This window comes from Oncorhynchus mykiss, chromosome 1 (genome assembly GCF_013265735.2).
Source record: "Oncorhynchus mykiss isolate Arlee chromosome 1, USDA_OmykA_1.1, whole genome shotgun sequence".
In the NCBI taxonomy this organism is placed as follows: domain Eukaryota; kingdom Metazoa; phylum Chordata; class Actinopteri; order Salmoniformes; family Salmonidae; genus Oncorhynchus; species Oncorhynchus mykiss.
In genome coordinates this window covers 14510091-14530173 of record NC_048565.1, presented here as the reverse complement: position 1 = coordinate 14530173, position 20083 = coordinate 14510091, and the positions used below count along the sequence as shown (strand labels likewise).

The 20083-nt window shown below is 45.8% G+C and overlaps 1 protein-coding gene across 2 annotated transcripts in view; it reads left to right on the top strand.

Moving 5' to 3' along the window:
- The first annotated feature begins 233 nt into the window (after nt 1–233).
- The window catches only part of LOC110486637 (calcium/calmodulin-dependent protein kinase type IV), a 35131-nt gene continuing 15281 nt past the window's right edge, over nt 234–20083 (top strand). The window contains exons 1-6 of one of the 2 annotated variants that reach the window (XM_021558509.2): nt 244–542; nt 1090–1231; nt 3147–3225; nt 3318–3380; nt 4729–4811; nt 5370–5442. In XM_021558509.2, the coding sequence (XP_021414184.2) occupies nt 1125–1231; nt 3147–3225; nt 3318–3380; nt 4729–4811; nt 5370–5442 (405 nt within the window). In that variant the 5' untranslated portion in view covers nt 244–542; nt 1090–1124. Of the gene's footprint in view, nt 1232–3146; nt 3226–3317; nt 3381–4728; nt 4812–5369; nt 5443–20083 lie in introns of both variants that reach the window. The other variant, XM_021558432.2, reaches the window with a different exon arrangement.

The window sequence follows — 20083 nt, the reverse complement described above, 5'->3', positions numbered from 1 at the left end:
TTATCAAAAATAGATTGCCAGTAGTGTTGACAACCGTTGAAATCAGTGGCGTATTATCGGGATATTCCCCTCATTGACATTTTGGTTGGATACCCGATACAATTCCATATGTGGACCGGGGCTTTGATTGACTGTTTGACTTCCAATTGCAGCGCAGATTGTGGTTTCTGTGAATGCAACGGATTGGAAGAAATCTGTGGAGGGCGTAGAGCATATTCCCCTCAATGACTGTATGATGGTCCTCCTACCCCCCCCAACACCGAATACACCAGCTTCACAGCCACCACCTACCCACCCCAAACCAAGGATGAAAGGAGGAACACACTGTACAGCGAGATAAATGCAGACCATTGGATGGGCGTTCATATAGAGACCAATAGTGAAGCGTGCATCAGCCGCGAGACAACATCTATATTTGCGAATATTATCAAACAACATACACATAGACCTATTGACGGATCATGATTATTGACGCAGCTTAATTAAAGAATTCTATATCGGACCATGGACTGTTCTTTGTCACAGACCTCGGGACTATTGAGGTGCTTCGATGCATGATATAGTAATGTTTTCATGAGTACACTGTTGTGGATGGGATTGTGCTGCAAAAAATTCAAAGCGTAGGCTATATGTTTATGGATTCGGGTATTCACACCGCGAGGCCCCATGGAACCTGCGACAAATGTGGTTATGGTGCAGTAAACTTCGAGTAAAGGATGGTTATGAATGCGCGAATTAAATAGTGTCGGTACATTGAAATAATAAAACAATAATGGATTATTTTTGTTACGTGATATATTGCACAGTGACTAAGCTTGCGCTGTAATGCGAAGCTTACATGGGTTTTGATATCGGCGCTGACAATATATTTCTGTGTGTCAACGTAAACATTTGGATTATCTTTGGCTGAACATAACAGTGAGAGTTGTTAACCAAAGACTGGTTAGCTTTACATGGCTTGTCGTTATTTGGCGCGGGGGAATTCATTAAACATAATGCCTTCTCTTCGTTTTGCTAATCTGAACATTACGTTTTAATCTTAAAAAGAGGAAAAGTAGTGTGTGTGCGTTTGGGCTTTGCGCTCCTCAGGAATCCTGTGATTTGTGTGATTGGCCAACATCAACATGCCCACCTCACGCTCGAGCGCCAGCCCGGTGGAATACTGGGTGGATGGATCGCGCAGAGATGTCTCCATGGAAGAGTTCTACACCATGGGTCCTGAACTGGGAAGGTAGAGTACTGAACTGTTCCTTTATTGACACCAATTTGTAAACACCACCAGCATCATCACCATCATAACTAACATTAGGCTATAACTAGCAATGCAAAATGGCTTTCTAAGATACAAATAATATTATTATACAGATCATACACATAACGTTAGCTAGTGAGCCAGCCAGCTAACATTAGCTTGCTAGCTAACAGTACACTTTAACTTGAAATGAAAACACTTTCTGACAAAATTAGAAATATATAATATCTGAAAATGTAGCTAGCTAGACTCTTTTACCCCTATACATGGATGAACGCTTCTCCCCCTCTGTCACAGATGCCATGGTTGCTCTTAGTTTGAAGATGTAATCCGGAGACAGTGGTTTTATACAACTGCCTTCTGTGTGTTCTGTTTTCAACTCTCTCCACATATTTGCAATCAAATGCCAGAATTTTCTCCATCTCCTTAGCTCCCATTCTCTGCTTCCACTGGGCATTCCACTGACTTCAAAACATCGGTCAACTTCTTTCGTGACAAAGAACACTGTTGATCGCTGTTGATCGCTGTTTAATGTCTGGTTCAGTGAAAATGTTTTTTAAAATCTAAATCAGAGATTTCCTCATCGTCTGATTTATTTTCAGAGTCAGAGTCAGCATGGCACGATCATCCTCCAGAAAGTGAAGAGCATTAGCAAAAATGTTGCAGTTCTTTGTGAGATCTTTCAAAAATCCGCATTAGAAAGGATTACCTACACATACAGAGCAGCTCATGTTATAGACAGAAGCATGCTACATGGAAGACCAATCCGAACTCATCTCTCGGCATGTCCAGCCCATCCATTTAGTCCTCAGAACAGATTTTGTCTGGGCATGGATTCAACAAGGTGTCGAAAGCGTTCCACAACGCCATGTTGATTCCAATTCTTCCCACAGTTGTGTCAAGTTGGCTGGATGTCCTTTGGGTGGTGCACCATTCTTCATACACACAGGAAACTGTTGAGCTACCCACCAGCGTTGCAGTTCTTGACACAAACCAGTGCACCTGGCACCTACTACCATACCCCGTTCAAAGGCACTTAAATCTTTTGTCTTGCCTATTCACCCTCTGAATGACACACACACAACCCATGTCTCCAATTGTCTCAAGGCTTAAACATTTTTTTTTTACCTTTCTCCTCCCCTTCTTCTAAACTGAATGAAGTGGATTTAACACATTTAACATATATAAAGGATCATATAAAGGATCATAGTTTTCACCGCCATTCATCTGGTCAGTCTATGTCATGGAAAGAGCAGGTGTCCTTAATGTTTTGTACACTCAGTGTACATTTGGCCAGGAAATTATCTCTAGATTTCCAAGTAGATTTCAAAGCACCAGACAACACAAGACAGCCCAGTCACAAATCAACAGATTACTCATGGTTTGAGCTCATACTTAGAGCTACCCTCTGCTCACTCATGTAGTGGTGTCATGGCTCTGAATAGCTTTTTTTTCATGTTTCCCTCTACAATGACTTTTATATCCCTCTTTGCCATAAGAATGTGGATGGACATCTAATGGCTCTCCATTGACACTCTACATTGGCCACATGTTACATGGAGTTGTCGTTGTAATGCTTTAGATGGAAGTCAGCTTATGAAATGCTTAGAAACGTTATTACATACTTTGTTTAACATTGAATTAAGTAATTACATGTAACGATCTGTTGTTCTTGATTTACTCTATGTATGACTAAAAGTGCTTATAATAAAATGATTTATACATATATGTATTTACTTATGTTGATATGAGCAAATGACATAATACTTACAAACAATGAAATAATGATTCATAAGCAGTTCATGAGCAGAGCTAAAATGCTGAATCATTGCACTATGGAGAGACAACCATTTGATCATAGTTGTTTATGTTGATTGATTGTTCTTCTTCCCAGGGGGGCTACGTCAGTGGTGTTTCGCACCGAGGAGAAGCAGACGCAGAAGCCCTATGCTGCAAAGGTCCTGAAGAAGACTGTGAGTCCTTCTTTCGGCCATTTTGAAAAGCTGAGTTAGACTATGTATAATATCATATTAATGCACTCTCATTCTCATTCATTCCATTTCAGATTGACAAGAAAATAGTGCGGACTGAAATTGGAGTTCTGCTGCGACTTTCCCACCCAAATATTGTAAGCTTTTACAGTTAAAAAAACCCCCGTTATTTTTAGAAATATATTTTTTAATATCCGAGACACCACTTTAAAAAATGTTTTAAAACCCTTTTCTAAGCCTAACCATGATTTACATGAACAATAGTGGTGACTTGTTGTTGGACACTAGTAACTAGAATGTTTTGATATACACTGCTGAGTATGCAGACCATGGACAAACTGGGCAATTTCAGCTTCCAGGAATTGTGTACAGATCCTTGCTACATGGGCCGTGGATTATCATGCTGAAACATGAGGTGATGACGGTGGATGAATAGCACGACAATGGGCCTCAGGATCTTTTCATGGTATCTCTGTGCATTCAAATTGCCATCGATAAAATGCAATTATGTTTGTTGTCCGTAGCTTATGCGTGACCATGCCATAACCCCACCGCCAACATGGGGCACTCTGTTCACTATGTTGACATCAGCAAACCACTTCCCCACATACATGCTGTCTGCCATCTGCCAGGTACAGTTGAAACTGGGATTCATCTGTGAAGAGCACACTTCTCCAGTGTGCCAGTGGCTTTAAAGGTGAGCATTTGCCCACTGAAGTCAATTACAACGCCGAACTTCATTCAGGTCAAGACCCTGGTGAGGACGACAAGCCCGCAGATGAGCTCCCCTAAGATGGTTGGTGGAGAATTTCTTCAGTTGTGCAAACCCACAGTTTCATCAGCTGTTCGGGTGGCTGGTCTGACAATCTCAGAGGCAATGAAGCCAGATGTAGGAGATCCTGTGCTGGCGTGGTTACACGTGGTCTGCGGTTATGAGCACGATTGGACGTACTGCCAAATGATCTAAAACGACATTGGAGGCGGCTTATGGTAGAGAAATTAACATGAAATTCGCTGGCAACTGCTCTGGTGGACCTTCCTGCAATCAGCATACTAATTGCACACTCCCTCAAAACTTGAGACATCTGTGGCATTGTGTTGTGTGACAAAACTACACATTTCAGAGTGGCCTTTTATTGCCCCCAGCACAAGGTGCACCTGTGTAATGATCATGCTGTTTAATCAGCTTCTTGATATGCCACACCTGTCAAGTGGATGGATTTGAGAGAAACAAGCTTTTTGTGAGTATGGAACATTTCTGAGATTTTTTAAAATTCAGCTCAAACATCGGACCAACACTTTAAATGTTGCGTTTATATTTTTGTTAATTGTATATTGTTTTATTAACTATTTATAAGAGCATGATTGAAATTAACATTAATGTTGACTTCTTCTTTCTGTTTGCATTAATATTGTTGATATGTTGGCTTGTGTTTTTCCAACATTTAGTGTTTTTCTTCCTCATCTTCCTCTCATCTTCCTCAGATCCGCCTGAAGGAGATTTTTGAGACCGAGACAGACATTGCCCTCATCTTGGAGCTGGTGACCGGAGGCGAACTCTTTGACAGGTGATTACGCCCAAAATATACCACCCCTATGACCCTGTCTAATCCTCAAATCCTTGCTGAAATTGGTTTCAATTCGGCGGGGCCAGAGGTGGAACCAGTGGCCTCATGCGATCCCCCCGTTCCATTTCTCTGCTTTGTCATTAGCAGACATGTATGGCACTGGCTTTATTAAGATACAGAGTATAAAAGGATTAGAAAATGAAATGTGTAATGGCCCTCACCAGCACTGTTACCAAGGAAACGATTAGAAGACTGGTTGGAGCACAGGCCCCACCCAATCTGTAGAACTCATTATGACTATTGCGCAATATCATACTCTTTCTCTACTGTTTTATTTTGATATAATAGCACTGTAAATAAATGAAAAAATCTAATCTCTTTATCCTCCTATCACCTTATAGGTTTAGCAAAGTTTGACAGTAACAACTGGCTACAATTCTCTCTTCATGTTTTCTGACTTTCACAGAGTTAAGAATTTAATAATCTCTCAAAGTGGGGCATTTGAACTCCGTGTAACATTTTGACTCCCTGTCCGTTTGTCTCTTTCTGCTCTTTCAGGATTGTGGAGAGAGGGTATTACAGCGAGAGAGATGCTGCCCACGTCATCAAGCAGATTCTGGAGGCAGTGGCGGTAAGAGATGTGATTGAATGGCCACTGATGAGCTGTTGAGTAGGACTGTGCCTTATGAAATCAAATGCCTTGGAATTTAGAATGACTTCTTAGATGCACATCACGCCTCTATGCAGAGAGGAGAGAGATGCTGCTGCTGCTGCGTATCTTGTCTTTCAGTTTGATTGCATCATTTGGCTTCAATAGAAGACAGGTCAACATCGAGCTGAGGGAGACTTTTCAGTAATAATGTTTTGACAAAGCTTGTTCAATCAAGACAGGTCTCTTATCCTTAGGAAAATTATAAGAAAATACACATACTTTAAGACTTAAAGTTACATTTGTTTCAAGTTTGCTCTTATCCATGACCTACTGTGTCCAGTCACTGCACTGAATTATGAGACTTAACTGTACACTTACTTTGAGTCATAATCACATTTCATCTTTAAAGGTCAATATGTTCAGATTGTTATTTTCGGGGGGGGGGCAGTATGTGCAACTGCAATCACTGCCCTTAACTTGCAGCCGGCATTGAGTGGTGTTTCAGGTTGAATGGTATCTGAACCCCGAAAAATAGTAGATGATAATTTAGCCAGTGGAAAATGCCACTAAACAAATGTTTTGGGGTGTAGGACTTGGCAATGGCATCAATGAATATCAACCAGAGGAATAGTGTTAGAGCCTGTATTGTTATCCCATTATACATGCAGCTACAATAGAGGCTTGGCTGCACACACACACACCCACTATGTTTCTCTGGGTGGTAGATATGGGTCAGATGTGTCATCAGTCTCAGTTTGAGGAATGGCAGATAGGTGTGTGTGTGTGTGTGTGAGAGAGAGAGTGTACGTGTGTTTGAGTGACTCTACGCACGTGCGTGTATCCGTGCGCATGTGTGTTTTGTGCGCCGCAAGTGTGAAATAATCCTCTCAGAGAGCCATCACCCCCCCCCCCCCCCACACACACACACACACACACACTCTTAATCTTCTGACTAAGAGAGGCAGCAGGGATGTGGGCTGCCTGTTATGTAACAGTGAGTATGTGCCTGTCTGACAACCAGGCCGCTGCCGTCCGGCCCATTAGAACACTGCTTTTGGTTTCTAAAGCATTCTTAACACCGGTGGCTGTGTGGTGGGAAACATGCGCTTTTAATCTGGAGTAAGGGTTCATCATTTATGATTGTGTGTGTGTGTGTGTGTGAGAGAGTGACAGAGAGAAGGGGCAATGCAGAGTTCAAGTTTTTTTGTTTTGTTTAATTGTGGGTGATTTTCCCCTCACTGCTTCATCTCATAGTTAATCACCTCAGGGCTATTTTTACCGTCATGCACTGCATGTTCCCTACACACAGGTAACTACCAAAATATAGGAAACACTTGAGTAAATGAGGGATACAAAGTATATTGAAAGCCGGTGCTTCCACACAGGTGTGTTTCCTGAGTTAATTAAACAATTAACATCCCATCATGCTTAGGGTCATATATAAAAATGGGCAGTTATTTATGATTATTTTGGTTACCATGGCTAGAAGAATTGTGAATTTGAATCTCAAATTGTGAATTGTGAATCTCAGTGAATTTGAAAGAGGGTTCTCAAAGGAGCATAGGAGGTTTAAAAGGTGTCTCTGTGTGTCTCAGTTACCAGACCTCAACCCAATTGAACACTTAGGGGAGATTCTGGAGCGATGCCTAAGACAGCGTTTTTCACCACCATCAACAAAACACCAAATTAGGGAGTTTCCATTTAGCCTCTGTGCGTAGGCCATTCCATAGGGATGTACAGGGCATTCGGAAAGTATTCAGAACCCTTCACCTTTTCCACATTTTGTTACGTTACAGCCTTTAATCCTAAAATCTACACACAATACCCCATAGTGACAAAGCAAGATTGTCTTGGCTGTGTGCTTAGGGTGGTTGTCCTGTTGGAAGGGGAACCTCCACCCCAGTCTGAGGTCCTGAGTGCTCTGGAGCAGGTTTTTGCTCTGTAGGGATATACAGTAGAACCAGTAGGTTGTAACTTGTGACTCATATACACCTGTGCAGGAGCATTTTTAATGACAGCAAGCCGATATAGATGTCTAGCACTGACATTGTTTTACAATATCACCTATAAATCCATTATGATTTCATACGTCTTTTTCTGTAGATGAAATAGGCCTATTTAATCAAGCCTCCATGAGTCCATAACATTTTCCCTTAAATCAAAAAAAAATGTGTCCAGAAATCTTTCAACATGATTCAAGCTTTAGTTTGTGTGTAACGGATCCCCATAGAGATCAACGTGTTCTGTACTGTTTCTAGCAGGCTGGTCCTGATTCTCACTGGTTTTTTGTCATCTTGTTAAAAAACAACATCTGTCCAGAGCCCAGGCACACAAACTTAATTAACACAGCTCGACACCGCTATGAGTCATGGGTGTACTTTGGACCCTCCCCATCCAGCCAAGCTAGCGTTCTGCAGCGCAGAGCCAGCGCTAATGGCAGCTGATTCTCTGATTTACGACCTTTCCCCCAGGCAGACAGAGCCGGAGCATCTCAGGAGAGATGGTTTCAAAAGGTTCTGAGCGGGGACCCATCAATAGACAGTCTGGCAGGGGAGTGAATCAAGTTTTCCATTAGAACAAATAGCAGTCAGGCCAGGCACTTAGTGCCGATGCTAACTAACTAATGGCAGACCCAGGGCGTAACCACAGGCTTTCTTGGAGACGTCGCTGGCTAATTTCCCAGAATGAGTCCCGGCGTTCGCAGCCCGGAAGGGAAGTGTGCGGTAATGACGAGTGAGTGTTGTAAGCCGCCCCAGGCCAAGTCACCCTGGAAACCAGGCAAATATTTTGACTAGGTCATTAGAAGTCTCCTCATACGGCCTCTCTGGGTGGGTGATGAGGCCCACTGTATAGATGTACCTATACTAGAGAGGTCCTGACCTTGGCACAGTCATGATGATGACTGTTCAAATGACAGACCTTATGAAGACCCAGTGGAAGAAAAAACACGAAATTGTCATACTTGAGTAAAAGTAAAGATACCTTAATAGAAAATAACTCAATTAAAAGTGAAAGTCACATAGTAAAATACTACTTGAGTCAAGAAAAATCAAAATCAAGAAAGAGGAGGATAAAGGAGCAAGGGTTGCGTGAGTATTAGGTGTGAGTGGTAGGCGTGAGTATTAGGTGTGAGTGGTAGGCGTGAGTATTAGGTGTGAGTGGTAGGCGTGAGTATTAGGTGTGAGTGGTAGGCGTGAGTATTAGGTGTGAGTGGTAGGCGTGAGTATTAGGTGTGAGTGGTAGGCGTGAGTATTAGGTGTGAGTGGTAGGCGTGAGTATTAGGCGTGAGTATTAGGCGTGAGTATTAGGCGTGAGTATTGGGCGTGAGTATTGGGCGTGAGTATTGGGCGTGAGTATTGGGCGTGAGTATTAGGCGTGAGTATTAGGCGTGAGTACTAGGCGTGAGTATTAGGTGCGAGTATTAGGTGCGAGTATTAGGTGCGAGTATTAGGCGTGGCAAACAGTTGCTCTTAGATTACAATATTATAATTTTGTCTGACTATTTGGAACAGTGTAAACAACACTAAATAAATAAGTGTACCAGAGATTCTGTTCTAACTAAAGAAATCTAAATATAAACCAGACTAAAAACAGGTGCATGCATTTGTGAATTGTGGTTTATTTATTGTTTAGACTAATTATTCAAAGCTCCCTTTGTTATTTAATTTTAAAATGAAAATGGTTGGTTGCAGTTCAAAGCATGAATGTATTGTATGTTGTGTGAATGATTGATTGACAGATACAGTAGCCTATACAGTATATTGAAATATAGGCCTCAGTAAGATACGGTATTACGACTAAACAGGATGGGCTCTTAGATCAATGGTGGTAATACAAGGCTGCTATACTAACCCTACTAATGATAATGACATGGTGGTTCTATACTAACCCTACTAATGATAATGACATGGTGGTTCTATACTAACCCTACTAATGATAATGACATGGTGGTTCTATACTAACCCTACTAATGATAATGACATGGTGGTTCTATACTAACCCTACTAATGATAATGACATGGTGGTTCTATACTAACCCTACTAATGATAATGACATGGTGGTTCTATACTAACCCTACTAATGATAATGACATGGTGGTTCTATACTAACCCTACTAATGATAATGACATGGTGGTTCTATACTAACCCTACTAATGATAATGACATGGTGGTTCTATACTAACCCTACTAATGATAATGACATGGTGGTTCTATACTAACCCTACTAATGATAATGACATGGTGGTTCTATACTAACCCTACTAATGATAATGACATGGTGGTTCTATACTAACCCTACTAATGATAATGACATGGTGGTTCTATACTAACCCTACTAATGATAATGACATGACTTATTATTAGAATGATGATCATAATGACAATAAGAAGGAGATCAAGAAAAAGGAGGGTACAGGAGCGAAAGCTGTGTGTATTTTGTGTGACAAACAAGATTGAAATATAATTTTTTTGCCTGTTTGGAACAGTGTAAAAAAACACTAAATCAATTATAAGTATAAGTAAACCGTCTGTTCTAACGCCCCACAAATTGTAAAGCCTTTATCTGTGAAATTGCTTAATCCAACATTTTGCCTTTGCATGAGGCTTGGTGCTCAACAGAAGCAAGATCTCAGATTTCTTAGGCAAAGACCTATTCGCACGGGACATGTATTACTACAGAACGTTGGTAATGTAATTATTAACCCAGAATGTCCGAAGATTCGGACAGAATAATTTTTTTCCAAACTGCCCCCTCCCTGTAATTCTTTTAAATAAACTGACAGTTGTGAAGGAAGCCTTGAGGTTTTTCTTCTAAGCGTGAATATATTTCGATCTGCAGTAGATGTCCTAAATGCCAAGGGGGTGGCCAAGGGGTGGCGATGGGGTTGTCAAGGGGGTGGCCAAGGGGGTGGCCAGGGAAGTGGCCAGGGGGGTGGCCAAGGGGGTGGCCAAGGAGGTGGCCAGGGGGTGGCCAAGGGGGTAACCAGGGGGTGGCCAAGGGGGTGGCCAGGGGGTGGCCAAGGAGGTGGCCAGGGGGTGGCCAAGGGGGTGGCCAAGGGGGTGGCCAAGGGGGTGGCCAAGGCTACTTCAGGGGTGAATCCTAGGGGGGTGGCCAGGGGGTGGCCAAGGAGGTGGCCAAGGGGGTGGCCAGGGGGTGGCCAGTGGGTGGCCAAGGAGGTGACCAGGGGATAGCCAAGGAGGTGGCCAAGGGGGTGGCCAGGGTGTGGCCAGTGGGTGGCCAAGGAGGTGACCAGGGGATAGCCAAGGAGGTGGCCAAGGGGGTGGCCAGGGGGTGGCCAGTCGGTGGCCAAGGAGGTGACCAGGGGATAGCCAAGGAGGTGGCCAAGGGTACTTCAGGGGTGAATCCTATGATTGCTGATCAGAGGTAGAAGTGATAATTCACATCTTCAATGTGGCAGATAGTGTGGTCCAAAAGGGTTACTTAACTAGAATTCTTTAACATACTATGAATAGTCAGTGCCTCTACCTCGGAACTGCAGCTCAATTCTCTCTTTCTCTCTCTCTCTCTCTCTCTCTCTCTCTCTCTCTCTCTCTCTCTCTCTCTCTCTCGTCAGAGGGACTGCCTAAGTGCCAAATGATCCTAGGTAGATTTAAAACAGCAAAGTTCTGCGGTTCTGGTGAGAACTGGCACAAAATGTTTCACAAACTCATCCATGTTGAGGGAGCGTGCCCTCCTTGACTTAACCTGTCATCAACCATTGTTGTCCTAAGGAGGGTTTTAATCAGTTTAAAAGCTGAGAAGCTTCTCTCGCAAGAAGCACTGCTGACTGGTGTAACAACAAATCTTACAAAGTCAAAATAGCTCATGGAAGACCTCTTTATAAGGTTCTAGAAACACAACCAAGTCTAGGAGAGTAGACGGTCTGTCCCTTCCTCCTTTCTCTCTCCTATCAAGAAGCCGCTTGGTTTGATGAACCTCATGTTTGAGGTCCTCTAAATCTGACTCAGAGGTCTGAGCAAAGGTAAACAGGCTCCTCATTCAAGAATGTTGTCCTCTCTGGGTTGAGAGACTGGACCCCTTGCATTATCTCACAATTCTTCTTTGAAAAACACCTCTGCAGCTCCGCTGTGAGACTGTCAAGCACCTGATAAAAGACAGCTCTTTGGAAGCTCTCACCATCACTTTGGTCACTATTTTTCTGTCCTACAGTGCTCATCATCAGTGAGTCGTGAAATCTTAAGCTTGTTTTAGGCTGTGTTTTACACACTGATTGAACACTTATTTTGCAGTGCTCTGCAATCTCTTCAACCTCTTTCCATAGTTCTCCAAAGTAACCCTCACTTCTGTAGTCCTGTAATGTGTCTGTAAGGGCACCTACTAGACCCACAGCACCTACTAGATCCACAGCTCTTGCTAGGTCAAGAGAGCTTGATTGGAGTATGTCAAAAAGACATTTGGCATCACCAAGCACTTTACAAAAGGTAACCAAAAGCCCTATGAAATGTAAATCTATCTGAGAAAGAAGGCTCCTTGCCTCAACTGATCTATCACCACTATTTCCAAGTGTGATATCCTGTAGCACTCTCAGAACTGCTGGAAGCCTGTCCCTCAGATTACTGCATGCCATGTATCTGCAGGCCCATCTTACATCCATCCGTAAGTCTCTGTAGTTCCCTGGGCTGCTGCTGTGCATACAGCTCTTTCTGAACACATCCGTAAGTCTCTGTAGTTCCCTGGGCTGCTGCTGTGCATACAGCTCTTTCTGAACACATCCGTAAGTCTCTGTAGTTCCCTGGGCTGCTGCTGTGCATACAGCTCTTTCTGAACACATCCGTAAGTCTCTGTAGTTCCCTGGGCTGCTGCTGTGCATACAGCTCTTTCTGAACACATCCGTAAGTCTCTGTAGTTCCCTGGGCTGCTGCGGATACATCTCTTTCTGATTTCTGAACCACTTGAGATGAACATCTGAGCCAGATACAAAGTTATAAAGCTTCTGCAGGAAAGTTAACTGCCTCAGGCACTGATTTTACAGCCTTGACAAGAACCAAATTCAAATAATGTGCATTACAGTGCACATAAAATGTTTTCAATACTTGTGAAGTCTGACCACACTGACTCTGACTAGCCTCAGGTAGGGAGCTGCTCTGACCTGGTGGTAGACTGGGTCCTTGTGAAGTCTGACCACACTGACTCTGACTAGGCTCAGGTAGGGAGCTGCTCTGACCTGGTGGTGGTAGACTGGGTCCTTGTGAAGTCTGACCACACTGACTCTGACTAGCCTCAGGTAGGGAGCTGCTCTGACCTGGTGGTGGTAGACTGGGTCCTTGTGAAGTCTGATCACACTGACTCTGACTAGCCTCAGGTAGGGAGCTGCTCTGGGGTCCGGTGGTGATGCAAGGTCTCGGGTCTGTTTGTACCTGATCTGCCTGTTTGTGCTTCTTTAAAAATAAGTATATCTCTCCATTTCTTTTCATGTTTAATTGACCCTATGCAAAAATAAGATGTTTTCATCTAAGCATCCAATTACCCACATTTTAGTCCAATCTCAACCTTAATTACAATTCCCCATTATCATGACTGTGCCTTAGACTGGTAGTTGATTTTAAGTTACTAGTTAGATCATGGCTAGCTCTCCTCTGCAGTAAGTAACTTAGCTAGCTATAATTTATTACACCTTTACGATAGCAAACAGGCTATCTGCAAATTGTGGTAATCATTTGGGTAATGTTAACAGATTGATAATAACAATTTTTTGTTTTGAGTTCAAGTACGAAAATCTAACTGAGTTAATGGAATTAAATGGCTGAATGTTACTCAGCTGAACACTGACAGCTGTAGCCTACTAGTCACCCCACATTAGCTAAACATTTGTATACTGTAACTTACGTCACTGCAATGTATGTGTGTATTACTAGCACAGATGTAAACATAATGTTAAGCTAAATTGGGAACCGATCTCTCTTTTCTGATTAACTGTCTGTTAATGGAGCCAAAGGACTAACGTTAACTTACACAGAGACTCAACTTACGTAAAGTTGTTCAGGAAAACTAAACCTGATGCTAAACATTAAAACTTACTTCAAATATAATGCTTTTGCCAATCGCGAAAAGAGCTTGTGGAGCTGTGGAAATATTCTCTATTCTTGTTCTGTATGTTCTTCTTCTTCTTCTGTGTCTCGCAACCAACGTTAATATTCTCTCTTCCTCGTCCTTGATTTGAAAAATGCGCCACCGAACGTCAAAATAAATGCTTCATTCAACTAAAGGTGAAATGAGATGTCAATCAGCATCAAACTGCCAGTAGCGAATGAAACCCCAGACACCCCACTGTCTCCGCCCCTGCAAACGGTTAGGTCAGTTGTGTGCTGCTTTGCGAGCTATTAACAGCAAGGATTACATGATGTATGGGGTGCGTACTGGCGGCAGAGAAGTCAGACGCAGGAGAGCAAGAACTGTGTTTCCAAACGGCACAGTTTAATAACAAAAACTCACCCGAAAACAGAACAATCAAATAATGGGCACATAACCCGACTCACACCAGGACAGACACGCACCAGCACTTACAACAAACAATCACCCACAAGGACATGAGGGGGAACAGAGGGTTAAATACACAACATGTAATTGATGGAATTGGAACCAGGTATGATGGAAGACAAGAGAAAACCAAAGGAAAATGAAAAGAGGATCAGCGATGGCTAGAAGGTCGGCGACCGCCGAACGCCGCCCGAACAAGGAGAGGGACCAACTTCGGCGGAAGTCGTGACACATTAAATAGACGCAATATTTTTTACTTAACTAATTTGCCAATATTCAATTCATACGCTCAAAACATATGTACAAAAGCATTCACTGTGAAAGTTGATACATGTAGGCCCTTCATATATAGCATTCACTGTGAAAGTTGATACATGTAGGCCCTTCATATGTAGGATTCACTGTGAAAGTTGATACATGTAGGCCCTTCATATATAGCATTCACTGTGAAAGTTGATACATGTAGGCCCTTCATATGTAGGATTCACTGTGAAAGTTGATACATGTAGGCCCTTCATATATAGCATTCACTGTGAAAGTTGATACATGTAGGCCCTTCATATATAGGATTCACTGTGAAAGTTAATACATGTAGGCCCTTCATATATAGGATTTGCGCAGCACTTCGTTCAATTTATCCAATCAGTTATTGTTTTCTTGCTCAAACCGTGAGCAACACCTGTCAAACCAAGACATTTCTCACAAAACACAGGGATGTCGATTCACACGGGACTAGTATTATCAGAGGACCTTGGAGTTCATTAGGTTATTCTGGCTGGAATTGTTACTCTCCTGCCATGTGCAAATTGCCGCCATGGCAGATTCGGACTGGACTAAAATGACAGATGTGGTGTTTTGTGCTTGTGCTCATAATTACATTACCCGACCACCCTCAGTATACTAATCCCGTCTGAAGAAGGCTTTAGGCTGTGCTCCTGCTGCCTTCACCACATTGTCATCAATCCCAATATGCTGGTTCAATTTGCTATTATGCACATAGCAACATAGGGAAAGTCGTCAATTCTACGGCACATTGAAGATTATGCTTCAGAACCACGGACAGCAACCATATCCAACGTGGGAGAAAGTGCATTTGTTCTAAAATAATATTTGATTTATTAGTGTTGCACCATTATTTTTACATAATATAACCACATACAATTCCAGTTTCACGTCTTAGAGGGATGGACTGTGCCATCCCTGTGGTCCCTGCAATGAATTAGTCCACTGAGACTGGCACGAATCAGACAGGTGACTTGTGCACCATGAAAAAAATATATATGTTGTGACTGCTCGACTAAAGAAATGTTGGTTGACCAACAGCCTATCGACCAAACAACTAAATGGGGTCAGCCCTAGTTTTTTTAATAGTACTTTTTACCCCTTTTTCTTCCCAATTGGTAGTGTGTGAATTGGACAATTTTTCAGTCAAAATCTAACAAGTACTTTAGAGTGTCAGGGAAAATGTATGGAGTAAAAATTACATTATTTTTCTAGGAATGTACTAAAAGTTGGCAAAAATATAAATTGTAAAGTAAAGTACAGACCCCCCCCCCCCCCAAAAAAAACGACTTAAGTAGTACTTTAAAGTATTTTTACTTAAGTACATTACAGCACTTTGAAGACCTGTCTGGTAGAAACAGCTGTTGCCAATAAACCACATGGGAGAATTGACTGTAATGTACAGATATCTTTTTACTGTCCTAATGAGTGTTCTGTAACCATGTAATGAGGATATTAGGTGTAATGCTCCGGGTGTCGTGGGTGTGGAGTCAAATGCAGGAGACAGAGAGTTCAATGCTGCGCGTCCTTTAATCGCACCAATGCACCACAGGGTGCTCACAAAAACGTTACGTTCCCAAAACACAGGGAATCAAAATGTACAAATGGGACACAACGTGCCTATACCACAGAGCCGAAGGTTTACAATGAAATAATCCCGCACAACAACCAGGCGGGCCGGCTGTCTAATAAAGACAAACTAATTACACATTCACAGGTGCTACCACTCAACATACAAGGAGGGGAAGGAAAAACAATCAGTGGCAGCTAATAGGCCGGTGACGACGACCGCCGAGCGCCACCTGCCCGGGAAAGGGAAACACCCTCGGTCGGACTCGTGACAGTACCCCCCCCCTGACGCGTGGCTCCCGCAGCGCGCCGACACCGGCCTCGAGGTCGCCCCGGAGGACGAGGCGCAGGGCGATCCGGATGGAGGCGATGGAAATCCCTCAACATGGAGGGATCCAAGATGTCCCCCACCGGTACCCAGCACCTCTCCTCCGGACCGTACCCCTCCCAGTCCACGAGGTACTGCAGGCCCCTCACCCGGCGTCTTGAGTCCAGAATGGCCCGGATCGTGTACGCCGGGGACCCCTCGATGTCCAGCGGGGGGGGAGGGACCTCCGGTACCTCACTGTCCTGCAGGGGACCAGCTACCACCGGCCTGAGGAGAGACACATGAAACGAGGGGTTAATACGATAATAGGAAGGGAGTTGTAATCGATAACACACCTCGTTTATCCTCCTCAGGACTTTAAAGGGCCCTACACACTGCGGACCCAGCTTCCGGCAGGGCAAGCGGAGAGGTAGGTTTCGGGTCGAGAGCCAGACCCTGTCCCCCGGTACAAACACGGGGGCCTCACTGCGGTGGCGGTCAGCACTCCTCTTCTGCCGTCCACTCGCTTGTCGTAGAGATTCCTGGACGGCCCTCCAGGTCTCCTTGGAGCGCTGTACCCATTCCTCCACCGCAGGAGCCTCGGTCTGGCTCGGATGCCATGGTGCCAGGACCGGCTGGTACCCCAACACACACTGAAAAGGGGACACGTTAGTAGAGGAGTGGCGTAGTGAGTTCTGAGCCATTTCAGCCCAGGGAATGTATCGTGCCCACTCCCCTGGCCGATCCTGGCAATACGACCGCAGAAACCTACCCACCTCCTGGTTCACTCTCTCCACCTGCCCATTACTCTCGGGGTGATAACCGGAGGTCAGGCTGACAGAGACCCCCAAACGTTCCATGAACGCTCTCCATACCCGGGACGTGAATTGGGGGCCCCGATCAGAAACGATGTCCTCCGGCACCCCGTAGTGCCGGAAGACATGGGTGAATAACGCCTCCGCAGTCTGTAGGGCTGTAGGGATACCGGGCAACGGGAGGAGACGGCAGGACTTAGAGAACCGATCCACAATCACCAGAACCGTGGTGTTCCCCTGAGACGGCGGGAGATCGGTTAGGAAATCTATGGACAGATGTGACCATGGCCGCTGTGGAACAGGGAGGGGTTGTAGCTTCCCTCTAGGAAGGTGCCTAGGAGCCTTACTCTGAGCGCACACTGAACAGGAGGAGACATAACCCTTAACGTCCTTAGCCAACGTAGGCCACCAATACCTCCCCTGAAGGCTCCCCACTGTCCTCGTCACCCCAGGGTGACCCGAGGAGGGTAGAACGTGAGCCCACCGAATCAGTTTGTCCCGAACACCAAGCGGCACGTACCTTCGCCCCGCTGGACACTGAGAAGGCGCGGGTTCAGCCCGTAACGCCCGCTCGATGTCCGAGTCCACCTCCCATACCACTGGGGCTACCAGCTTCGATGCGGGAAGGATGGGAGTAGGTTCGGTGGACCCATCCTCCGTGTCATAAAGGCGGGACAGTGCGTCAGCCTTCACGTTCTGGGAGCCCGGTCTATAAGACAAAGTAAATCGGAACCGGGTGAAGAACATGGCCCACCTTGCCTGACGTGGGTTAAGTCTCCTAGCTGCCCGAATATACTCCAGATTCTGGTGGTCGGTCCAGATGAGAAAGGGGTGTTTAGCCCCCTCAAGCCAGTGTCTCCACACCTTCAGAGCTCTAACCACCGCTAGCAACTCCCGGTCCCCCACATCATAGTTACGCTCCGCTGGGCTGAGCTTCCTTGAGAAGAAAGCGCAGGGTCGGAGTTTTGGTGGCGTACCCGAGCGCTGTGATAGCACGGCACCCACCCCAGCCTCGGACGCATCCACCTCCACTATGAATGCTAGAGAGGGGTCCGGATGCGCCAACACGGGCGCATCAGTAAACAGCGCCTTCAACTTGTTGAATGCTCCGTCCGCCTCTGCTGACCACTGCAAACGCACCGGGCCCCCCTTCAGCAGTGAGGTGATGGGAGCCGCTACCTGGCCAAAACCCCGGATAAACCTCCGGTAGTAGTTGGCAAAACCCAGAAAACGCTGCACCTCCTTTACCGTGGTCGGAGTCGGCCAATTACGCACGGCCCTAATGCGGTCACCCTCCATCACTACCCCCGAGGTGGAAATGCGATATCCCAGAAAAGAGACGGCTCGTTTAGAGAACACGCATTTCTCAGCCTTGACGTATAGGTCATGCTCCAGCAGTCTACCAAGCACCTTGCGCACCAGAGACACATGCGCGGTGTGAGTGGCCGAGTAGATCAGAATGTCATCGATATAAACCACCACTCCCTGCCCGCACAGGTCCCTGAGAATCTCGTCTACAAAGGATTGGAAAACGGCTGGAGCATTCTTTAACCCATACGGCATGACGAGGTACTCATAGTGGCCTGATGTAGTACTAAATGCGGTTTTCCACTCGTCTCCCTTCCGAATACGCACCAAACTATACGCGCTCCTGAGATCCAGTTTTGTGAAGAACTGCGCTCCGTGGAACGATTCCACCGCCGTAGCGATGAGAGGTAGAGGGTAACTATACCCCACTGTGATGGCGTTTAGACCTCTATAATCGATACACGGACGCAAGCCTCCCTCCTTTTTCCTCACAAAAAAGAAACTTGAGGAGACGGGTGAAATGGAGGACCGAATGTACCCCTGTCCCAGCGCCTCCGTGACATATGTCTCCATTGCCAACGTCTCCTCCTGGGACAGCGGGTACACGTGACTCTTGGGAAGCGCAGCGTCTACCTGGAGATCTATCGTACAATCCCTTCCCGGTCGATAAGGTGGTAATTTAGTCGCTTTCACTTTACTGAAAGCGATTGCCAAATCGGCATACTCGGGGGGAATGCACACCGTGGAACCCTGGTCTGGACTCTCCACCGACGTGGCACCGATGGAAACTCCCAAACACCTTCCAGAACACTCCTCTGACCACCCCTGGAGAACCCCCTGTTTCCACAAAATTTTAGGATTGTGCCGGGCCAGCCAGGGAGTCCCCAGCACCACTGGAAACGCAGGCGAGTCAATAATAAAGAAACTGATACGCTCCCTATGATTCCCCTGCGTCACCATGTCCAGTGGGACCGTGGTCTCCCTGACCATCCCTGACCCTAATGGCCGGCTATCTAGGGAGTGCACGGGGAAAGGAGAATCTATCGGCACCAGCGGAACCCCTAACTTAAGGGCGAGTCCGCGATCCATAAAGTTCCCAGCTGCGCCTGAATCGACGAGCGCCCTATGCTGGGAAGAGGGAAAAAAGCGAAGGAAAAAAGTTAAGACAAACATGTGGCCAACAGGGGGTTCTGGGTGAGTTTGATGCTGACTCACCTGGGGTGACCGAGAAGCGTTCCGCCTGCCATCTCTACTCCCAGACGGACCCCCCCAGCACCGATCAGACGTGTGTCCTCTCCGACCACAGTTGGTGCAGGGAAGGCCTCCTCCTCCGGTACCCCTCGGCGCAGCCCCTCCCAACTCCATCGGAATGGGAGCGGAGGGGCTGGGTGGTGGAACGCACAGGACCCTCTCTGAACGCCCGCGGGCAGCCAGCAGATTATCCAGTCGAATGGACATGTCAATCAGCTGATCCAGTGACAGAGTGGTGTCCCGACACGCTAACTCCCGGCGGACATCCTCTCGGAGACTACACCTGTAGTGGTCCATGAGAGCCCTGTCGTTCCACCCAGATCCGGCTGCCAAGGTCCGGAACTCCAGCGCGTAATCCTGGGCGCTCCTCCTCTCCTGCCTGAGGTGAAATAGTCGTTCTCCCGCCGCTCGGCCGTCTAGAGGGTGATCAAACACGGCGCGGAAGCGACGGGAAAACTCTGGGTAGTGCTCCCGCGCTGAATCTGGACCATTCCAGACCGCGTTCGCCCATTCCAGGGCACGACCCGTGAGGCAGGAGATGAGGACACTCACCCTCTCTTCTCCTGAGGGAGTGGGTCTGACGGTGG